This window comes from Crassostrea angulata, chromosome 4, assembly GCF_025612915.1.
Source record: "Crassostrea angulata isolate pt1a10 chromosome 4, ASM2561291v2, whole genome shotgun sequence".
NCBI classification, from domain to species: Eukaryota; Metazoa; Mollusca; class Bivalvia; order Ostreida; family Ostreidae; genus Magallana; species Magallana angulata.
The window spans coordinates 25,388,780-25,399,440 of record NC_069114.1 but is presented as its reverse complement, the minus strand read 5'-3'; the positions used below and the strand labels follow the sequence as shown (position 1 = coordinate 25,399,440).

The window sequence follows — 10,661 nt, the reverse complement described above, 5'->3', positions numbered from 1 at the left end:
CCGTCAGCGATATCAAACTCTATTTAAACTGAATAAACTCGAGAAAATGCCGAGCATCGCAACAAAACCTATTGCATTAATCTACCATTACGAAAAAGATAATGCCGATCGAATTACCGATAAAAAGAATTGTATTTCGGTACTTTTTTGATACATCAGATTTTGCTTAATTTGCGCAGGTAAACAGTTAACTGTTTGATTTACCGAAGTCTCTGTTTGATTTGATACGTAAAAATCACGAAATACAGACGATAGTTCCCAGGTTACAAAGCAGAAATAATGAAAACGAAACGAAAATCAGAACAAGCTAACACCAACGTCATGTGTGAAAACTGTCAACGCATTGAAATATTTAGCCTCAATTTACTTTAAAAAATCGGCAATAATATATTTTGCATGTTTTAAAAATTTCCCTTCATACGCGAACTGTTGCACAACAAGCAAATTCATCATAGTCAGATCGACCCTTTTTCGTATAATGTCATGGCTGCTTTAAACAAAGAACCTCGTTTTAGAAGTATGGAATACGAGTCTTGGTAAAATGGGTATGCAAACCCGGGCCGTGGCAAAATAATTCCAAGGTAGATCGACAATCGTCAATTCCAAATACGCATTATTTTGCAGCAATATTTACAGCTAATACAAATATACTGGTCCATCAAATATCCTGAAATTTTAATGAAATTGGCCGATTAATAACTGCCAATCTTTGTTTTGCCCAGGCCAAGTCTTGCCTACCCATTTTACCGGATGCCGAACCAGATTAAAGCAAGCCTTTCCTTTATTATTATTTTCGTAATAACTCTGATTTGAAACAGAATTAGACCTTAATTTTGCAATTTATATTTTCCTTCCCATAAGGATAATTTATGCTAAAATACGTTGAATTGGAATCAGTAGTTCTTGAGAAGAAGATTTTTAAAAATGCACCCCCTTTTTCTACAGTTTCAAGGTTTTCTCCGCTTTGAATACAGATCGGACTTTTATTTCTGCAATTTATATTCGCCCTCCCATAAGGATGCTTTGTGCCAAATTTGGTTGAAATTGGATAAGCGGTTTTAGAGAAGAAGTTCAAAATGTAAAAAGTTTACAGACGGACAGACAGACGGACGGACGGACGACGGACAAAAAGTGATCAGAATAGCTCACTTGACCTTTCAGCTCAGGTGAACTAAAAAACGAACAAACAAACAACCAAAAACAAAAACAAAAAAACTACCCCCACCAAAAAAAAAAAACATTTCCCTTTTTTATTTACACTAAAGATATATCTTTTAAAACAGTTTGGCCCCGAACTTTTCTTTATATAAACCGCTGAATACCATTTTCAATAAGAAATCAGTATTGGAAACATTGTAGAGTTTTTGTTTTTTGAAATGCATGCATGCATTTATTGCACTCAGCTAGATGCTGTATAGGAACTGCCAACTTATTAAGTTTTGACTGTATAATATTGCTTTTAATATTATTTAGCTACTATAATCTATTTTGGATTTCCACATTGGTGTTCAGGTTAGGGAAGTGACACATTGACCGCTTATAATTGTTATCTATTATAAGGCTCACTTGATAAAAATCATGCGCTGAGTGCTGTACTCTACAACGATCTACAAACTTAGTGTCTTAAAGATCCCGTCATGTCTCTGTCTTTTGGAGTCTGCATTGCATTAGAGATGGCGTTGTTTGTTTTTGCAAACGACTCTAGCGTAAATAGTCAAAATATCGCGATTTTGCAAAAGCTAAAGACTTTGGAAGTCGAAGTGTCCATGCTTAAACAGAGAGAACTCAAGACTCTGGAAGAAGTGTCCATGCTTAAACAGAGTCTGAAGTCTTGCCAAAGTGGATGTAACGAATCCTCTAAATCGAACACAGAGACAAGTGAGTACAAACCGTGTTTATCTGGCTACTTGAAACCGTAGGCAATAGCATGGTTTTATAAAAAGATCCATGTATTCATAGTTCTGTCATATTGTTTGTTTTCAAGTTTACTGGATAGGTGTGTTTTAACATCAATTAAATGATTCATTATGCTGCATTAAGATGTGAAATCTTTAATACAAATATATTTCGATTTTTGATATTTTATTGGTAATAATTGACGATACTTATATTAAAATTAAAATTTTAACAATATGACAAGCAGTTAAAATTTATTTTGGTGTGCATGGACATTCTCTTTAATTTTACTTGCAAAAAATGTACTGTAAATAAACATATTTATTTTATCTTAGGGGAGAGACGTATTGTCCCACAAGGGCAGGAATCCCAGGTTGCTTTTCATGCCCATCTCAGCAATAACGTTCAGAATCTTGGACTTCATCAAGCCATTCATTTCGATAAAGTGCTCTTGAATGAGGGGAACGGATATTCGGTTCATGCGGGAGAATTCGTGGCCCCTGTTTCCGGTCTCTACGTCTTCGCCTGGACCATTTCAAGCGGAGAACACACGTGCTTGAAATATGACGTCGTAAAGAACAGTGCAATTTTAGCATATTATGTAAGCGATGCGCATGATCATGATGACTGGGCTGTGTCATCAGGAACCGCTGTTACCCGGATGAACTTAGGGGATCGTGTCTGGATACGAGTATCCGATTACCTCCCATGCTCGCACATTGTTTATGGTGCTGGGTTGGGCACTTCTTCGTTTGCCGGATATTTACTGCACTAAAAAACCACATTTATGAATTATTTTGTTGAAGGAGGAGATAAAGGCAAAATTAAATATACTTTTTTCATTAAAATATGAGCAGTTTTCTCTTAATTGGTGTGTTTTAACTATCACTGTGTTTTGGTATGTCATGTAAAACAAATAACTCTCCCATTGGTCATTGTGCATTGTAGCAACCTCTAATGATACACCGTCCACTAATGCTATTAATAATGTTGCATAAGTGGTCAGGATGTTGACCACTAATGATATAATTTTATCATTAACGAACAACTTAACCGTCCACTAATGATATAATTTCAGATTTATATCATAAGCGGTCAAAAATCGTAACCTCTAATGATATGGGAAAAAATGTGAAATATGTACAGTGGTCAACATCCTGACCACTAATGCAACATTATATCATTAGTGAACGGTGTATCATTAGAGGTTGCTACAGTGCATGTGCGGGAACATGGCGTGCAACACGTTGCTTTATTCGAAAACCTTGTGATGTATTGATTTGATTTGAACATATTTTATTGTGTGAGTAACACAAAAGGATCGGAAACAAGTTCTTACAACTTACAAGTTCCTCTCCTAATGATAATACATACAATATATACAATTGTCATAGTACATGTAATATTACATGTTACTTATAGTTATTGACTTTATAATAATTAAATTCATGGACATACATTTACAAAGTAATTGCAAATATATAGTAGATAACGTTAATGTACAGTATAGAAAGCAAAAGCAAAAAGGAATTTAATTATTAAATCTTCCAGACTCATTAATGAACTTTTGAACTGCTGAAAAAATAAAGCAGTTTGTATTGTAAGACAAATTGTCACTACCCCAAAGAAGCAAATGTGAGTTAATTAAAATTGTTTCATCAAGCCTATTAAAAAGTAATTCAAAAAGATTGTTTCTTGCATTTACATAATTCTTGCATATAAAGAAAAAGTGATAAACATCCTCCTTTTGACCACAAATACAATTGGGTGATTCAATAATGTTTCTTCTATACAGATCATAATTCAAAATACAGTTGTTTCTCAACTTGGTATGTAAAATATTAATAGTGCGTTTACCAAATGAAAAATATTTTGGAGGCTGAGGAATACTTTCAGTAATGTTTTTCTTGAATATGTTGAGAGACGTTGCTTCCCTAACTTCTAATTTGAGAGAATTCCATTTCCGAATGGTGTCAGGTACAAAAGATTTTTTGTAAAGTTCTAATCTGCTGATTGGAACACTATAATTTTCGCTATTTCTTGTGTGATATTTTGAGACATTTTTTGTTACGGGAGGAATAATATTGCTCAAGTACTCAGGTACTTGATTTGTATGAATTTTAAACATGGTTATTAATTTATCCTTATTTCGTCGACTGACCAGAGATTCCCAGCCAGTTTCTGTGTAGAGAGAATCTGTAGATGCTAAAATGGGTAAACCAGTAACAATCCTTGCAGCACTTAATTGAACTTTTTCTAATCTCTCCATGTCAAACATATTGCAACCGTCCCATACTACAGAAGCATATTCAAGAATTGGTCTAATAAACGTGATATACATTTTTGATAAATTAGTTCTACCTAGAGTAAATTTAAGTTTTTTCAAAAGTCCTAATTTTTTGTATGCACTGTTTACTATATTATTAATATATTGAGACCAACTTAAATCATTAGAAAAAAGTAAACCAAGATGTATGTGTGATGTATTGTAAATTAATGTTCCTTTTCAATTTAGTTATTCATTTGATAAGTAAGATATGGCATTATTGAATCAGATAAGGGTTTGGGGTTTTTAAAAATAAAAAGTTAAGATGATTACGAGTCACGTGACAAGGGAAAGCGATTTTTTTTATGCTACATGTATACTTTTGAACGGTTTCATTCTTGGGCACTTTACTAGTAATAAAAGCCAAGAGGGTGATTTTAAACAAAAGGTTTCAGACTGCGGTCTGGGTGACTTTGATTCAGCACAGTTGCTGGAACGAAGAGCTCAAACACATTACATTATAGGTCAAACACAGGGAATAAGAAGAAAAAAATATATATAATTTAATCATATTTGTGATCAAAGTGAGATAATTTTTGACGATTATAATAATCCAATCAAACGTAAAGTAACTTTAAGAAAAATTAATATTATTCGTGGCTAGAACCCAAAAACGACATTACAGTATGTTCAATATCTTGTGATGTATGTTCAATATCATGTGGTGTCTATTTTATATATTGTGATGTATAATATATATATATATATATATATATATATATATATATATATATATATATATATATATATATATATATATATATATATATATATGGAAAATCGTTTGAGATCTCGAAAACTTCTCTGCTACAGGAAGGCGATGTGGTCCATAATTTTTGTTAAAATTTTATATTGCTCTTCAATTACATTTTTGTTTATCAAATATTTGAATATTAATTGAGCGTTGGTTTATTTGACGAATTTGCGACTACTATTCGTTGAAATCCATATTTTTTGGCAATAGCTCAAACGCCTGATTTGACTCGATGCAAAATAATTCATGAAAGATTTATTTATTATTAGCAGGATGGTTATTTCGTTTTGATATAATTGAACTATGCAATATTAGAGATACTTATATTTGATCAACAATTCTAATTAAGATTTCAAGTTTCAATCGTGAATGATTGGAATTTGATTTTTACAGATATCTATAAAAATCCACTTTTCTCTCATTCGATCCGTCCCCCACTCTATCGCCCCTTTAATCGCACTCCTACACCCACTCCATCTCCCTTCTTACCCACTTTATCACCCCATTCTCCTCCTTTCTCACTCATGCATTTTCTTGCCCGACTCTCCTCCCTTAATCCCTCGCCCCAACTCGCCCGCCACTCTTGCCCCACTTTCAACCCTACTAACCTCTCTTGTCCAACTATCAACTCTCACCCCATTACTTTAACTTATTCCCTCTTTCACCCCTCTCTACTCGCACATTTTCTTCCCCTTTCCCTCCCCTATCTATTACCCAACTTCCAACTCTGTTCCACATTTCTCACCGTTCTTACCCAAAGACTCTTATACCACTCTTACATCAAATTCTTCCTACTCTCTCAACCCTTTCTCACTCCACTCTATTACCCTAAGCCCACTCCTATCCCACTCTCTCATTCCTCTCACCGTTCTCCCACCCATCCATCTCCACTTTCTCGCCCCTCTCACTCCATTCTCCCACCCATCTCTTCCCCTGTTCACCCGGTTCTCTCTTCCCATTCTCCTAACTAGCTCAATCCATTTTCTCACCCGCTCTCTCATTTTATCATTACCATTCATACCATGAATGTGCGATATTCGATATTCTGGAGACAAGATTGAAAAACATCTTGCCAAAAACATTATTTTGTGTTATCACCTATCTGATAAAATCATCCCCAAACTCTAACATTTTCATAAACACATCTTTGCCGTTAATTGCCAAGAAAATATATATTTACCATGGTTTGTGTTCGAGAGTTAACCTTTTAATCCATGAACATTTGAGAGAAGAAACGAAATTATGGACATCTAGCATTTTGAAACCAACTTTTGTGTAATCTTGAGTAACTATCTTTCTTTTTACTTTATCACCTTTAAATTTCCATATAAAATTAAATATTGCTGTATTCAATGAGGATAAAAATGCTTTATCGGGTGTGGGAAGTGAAATAAATAGATGATTCAATTTCGGCAAAATTAAAGTCTTGGCCACGGTTACTCTACCAACAGGAGTTAAAACCCTTCTGTTCCATTGTTGAATCAGTGAAAGAATTTTTGGCAGTTGTATGTTGTAATTTAATTCAGTAATTTTATCTAATTCTACATAACAGATTAAAAGTTGTACTACCCCAATCGAGTTTCCATCGAGTATGGAGAAAAACCTGATCTGAGAACTTTCTTGAGCCTATCCAAACCACCTTGGTTTTTGAGCTGTTAATTTTTAATCCAGGAAATTTTGAGAAAAACTCTAATGTATCTAGAGAATTAAAAAGAGACTCTGGTGAACCATCAAGTGTCAGTGTTGTATTATCTGCATATTGAGTTATCTTGTGTTCTTTACAATTAACTATAATACCCTTAATGTTTGTGTTCTGTTTGATAAGTATGACTAGGATCTCTGCACATAGTAAAAATAAATATGGAGCAATCGGACCACCTTGTCTGCAACCTCTCTGTATGTCAAATTGATCAGACAGATATCCACATTGCAAAATAGCTGCTTTAAAGTTTGTATTTAAAATCTTCACCCAGCTAATTATATTTTTTCCAAACCCCGAAAAATGCAAAACTTTGTAAATAAACTCCCATGCAATAGAATCAAATGCCTTTTCGAAATCTATGAGAACAAGTAAGCCAGGAATTTTTAATGACTCTGTATATGCCATAAGGTCATATATAAACCTTGTGTTTTCACCAATGTATCTGCCCCCTACCCCCCCCCCCCCCCCAACGATTAGGATTTCATGATTTTGGGAATCAGTTGTTGGTTTTTTTTGCTTGTCAAGATTTCTGATGATTAGTGTAGCCCCCCCCCCCCCCCCCCACATTCAATTTGCTTCCAACGCCACTGTTTTTAGCTATGTTAGACTAAGCAAGGATTATTGCCTGACGTCATGACGCCGGATTGAACGTTGCTTTCTCCGAAACAGTGCACACAATGGGCGCAAACAATATCAAGATTTTTTAATAAAAAAATTAACCGAATCGGATGCATGTTTAATGTGTCAGCATTTGCATTCACAATATATCGGATGTAATAATCAACAGTAAGCAAGAGTTTTCAATAAAAGGGCTGTTCACCATGCACGTCGTGTATGATACTGATTTAAAATTTGAATGGTAGAAAGAGGGGGGGGGGGGGGGGGGGGGTTACGACACAGGTTGTCACATATTGTCTTTTACTTTAGCATTGAATGCTTATTTTTGGATGTCGTAGGTTCTATGACACACCAATGCGGTGCAGACAAATTGAATACCGCGCGTAATGATAATTTGTCTGCGCCGCATTGGTGTGTCACAGGACCGACGACATCCAAAAATTAGCATTCAATGCCTATATTTATATTCATACTGATAATTTTTTGTATGAAATATATGTGTATCGTCGCTGTAAAGGCATTATATACGCTCTCAGAGTCAGTCAGGGATATGAAACATGATACATGAAACAGCCATATTAACATGCTATTTAGTTTGCTTCCGCGACTAGAGATATAGGGCCAAATACTTTGTAGAGAAAAATCCTTTTTATTAAGGAGTAGATATAATTTAATAATTATTTTTCGTAAGTACAATATCAAATTGGTTATGTAAGATTGAATGGTTCATTTAATCTTACAAAAATAATATACTCAAAACACGTGGAGACGTTTACATATTGCAAATTTTCAATGCAAAGAAAAGGCGAAATATACACTGAATGTAACTATAGTACAATGTTAGCAAGAGTTTTCAATAAAAGGGCTGTTCAGCATTCACGTGTTTAATCCTGATTTAAAATTTGAACTGTAGAAAAAAAGGTGGAGGGGGTCATCGTACCAAGTTGTAACATATTGTCTAGTACAGTACAATGTAAGTAATAATTTCTGTTGGAGTATCATCATTACCAAAGAATCAACAGTTTGGATTAAAACAAAAATGCATTCATATGGCTTGAATATAAACTGTAGGAACTAAATCGCCGAATTCGGGGTGACCCGATCTCCCGCAATTTTTGATCAATTGGGCGATTTCATTCATCTTGAAAGGGTACATAACTCGCGTGTCCTACTAAATGTACATTAAAATTTTTCTAGTCAAGTGTGTGTTAATTCGATAATTTTTTAAAAACCATTCGATTCAAAATATACAAAACAAACGTCAAATAATTCACTTGACCCCCTCCCCATGGATCTTAATGGTAAAGAAGGACTTCGCGCAATAATATAACCCATTCATAGTTTTTGCGCGCCGGATCATGAGAATACTCCAGAGCACACCGTGTGTACTCACTATACTGGGAGGGGATGGGGGGGGGGGGGGGGCTCCCCCACCTTTTTGCAGCAAAAACTTTTTTAACTTTACATATAAAAAATGGAAATTTGAATGGATTTGCCACCCCATCCACTTTTGTCGGAGCATGTGATAAATGAAACTGAAATTAAGGATTTCAAATTGTAGTTACAATTAGAATTTCCTTTCATGATTTTGAGAATTAACCTTTTTTAAATTGTTTGTCAAGATATTTTGGATAAAGCCGCCTCGACACTTTCAAAAAAGATGCTACGTGCTTGACTATTCATTCCTACGGTTGGAAAAAAATACATTTGATTCAGCATCTTATTATACCAAATACAATTTAAAAATTTGACTGTTTTATCTTCCGCGTTCAAGCTTACATGCAGTTATTTAATGCATGTACGTTCCTAATACGTATGATAATTTAGATATTGAGTCTGCCAATTTCAAAACCAGAGATTGTAAAGACGTTTGAGGTGTTCTATTTTTCAATAATAAATTTTCCATACTTTACATAATACATACTTTGAACAGTTTCTTCGGATAAGATAAATGACATTACCCTAAAAGGCAAGATTAACATGTCTGTCATAATTATATGCATACAATTAACAACATTTAAATGCATTTGCTGTCTAATATTAAAGAGGTGTCAAATATATACGTTCACAGTAATAACAGTTAACTAAAAATAATTGAAACGGTACTCAACTTTGATTTTGGAATCATTCATGCATTGTGTATACACAGGCCCGAGTTTCACCTACTGACCAATTTTCATGGGTCTATAAGATACCAGCATATAATGTATATGAAATCTGCTTTATGCACGAGTCTTATCAATTTCTTTAACCGCAGAACGCAAATAACTGTTACATGATCGAACGAGCAAAATGTGTTTAAAAGCGGTCTTTGTAGTAGCATTACAGTCGATGTTGTTCGTTTCGGCAAACTATTCTAACGAAAATGCAGAGATTTTCCACAAACTGTCAGAACTCGAGAATAAAGTTTCCGTGCTTACGGGGAAACTTGAGAGCTGTAAATGTTCTACTTCCGAAGATGATTCAATAACCAGTAAGTGCGATGTTGTGTATGTAGTTAAAGGTTGCTTTTCAAAAATATCTCCATTAAATATTATTCTATACGATGATTCAAAGGGCATTTAATCATTTAAAATATTTATTTTTGTTTGTTTACTTGTTGTATTGGCATAGGTTTAAAACAACAAAAAAGTAAAAAAAAAAAAAGAAGACATTTCCAAGAGTCCAGGCAATCGTAATATAAAGCAACTTGCTGTTATCAGCTTTTTTGAAATAGACATTAAAATCGATATTGTACATAATAGTTAATTAATGACACTTGACAAGATAAGTGACAAATAGACACGACAAGACAATCTTTAACATATTATGATTTTAGTCAGATCAAGTCACGATCCGTTTTCGTTATTGTCATTTTGTTTTTGAAAAACTCCTTTTTCATCAGGAGAGGGACGTGCAATCCCTGAAGGGCGGCAATCACAAATTGCTTTTCATGTCCGTTTAACGCACAACATCGTCAACCTTGGGATACACCAGTCTATTGAGTTTGATAAAGTTCTTTTGAATGATGGGAACGGATATTCAATTTATTCCGGACATTTCGTCGCCCCGGTTTCCGGTCTATACGTCTTCGCCTGGACCATTTCATCTGGGGACTACCATTGCATTGTATACGACGTTGTGAAGAACAATGAAATGTTGGTATATTCTATAAGCGATGCGAATGATCACAGGGATTGGGCTGTGTCGTCAGGGACCGCTGTTACCCGGATGAACGCAGGTGATCGTGTCTGGATACGAGTTTCCAATATAGAAATCGCTTGTTCGCACTACGTTTATGGTACTGGGTTGGGCACTTCTTCGTTTGCTGGATATATTCTTAATTAACAAATACATGTATTATCAATTTGGATTATGTTTTATCA

General features: G+C 34.6%; 2 protein-coding genes across 2 annotated transcripts; both read left to right on the top strand.

Moving 5' to 3' along the window:
* Window positions 1–1,576: 1,576 nt before the first annotated feature.
* On the top strand, window positions 1,577–2,764 carry LOC128181331 (heavy metal-binding protein HIP-like). Its single transcript, XM_052849689.1, has 2 exons — window positions 1,577–1,878; window positions 2,232–2,764. Exons 1-2 carry the CDS (start codon window positions 1,638–1,640, stop codon window positions 2,669–2,671), a joined length of 681 nt encoding a protein of 226 aa, XP_052705649.1. The 5' UTR covers window positions 1,577–1,637; the 3' UTR covers window positions 2,672–2,764.
* Window positions 2,765–9,519: 6,755 nt separating this feature from the next.
* Window positions 9,520–10,661, top strand: LOC128181817 (complement C1q tumor necrosis factor-related protein 3-like). The gene is made up of 2 exons (XM_052850358.1): window positions 9,520–9,769; window positions 10,181–10,661. Exons 1-2 carry the CDS (start codon window positions 9,589–9,591, stop codon window positions 10,621–10,623), a joined length of 624 nt encoding a protein of 207 aa, XP_052706318.1. The 5' UTR covers window positions 9,520–9,588; the 3' UTR covers window positions 10,624–10,661.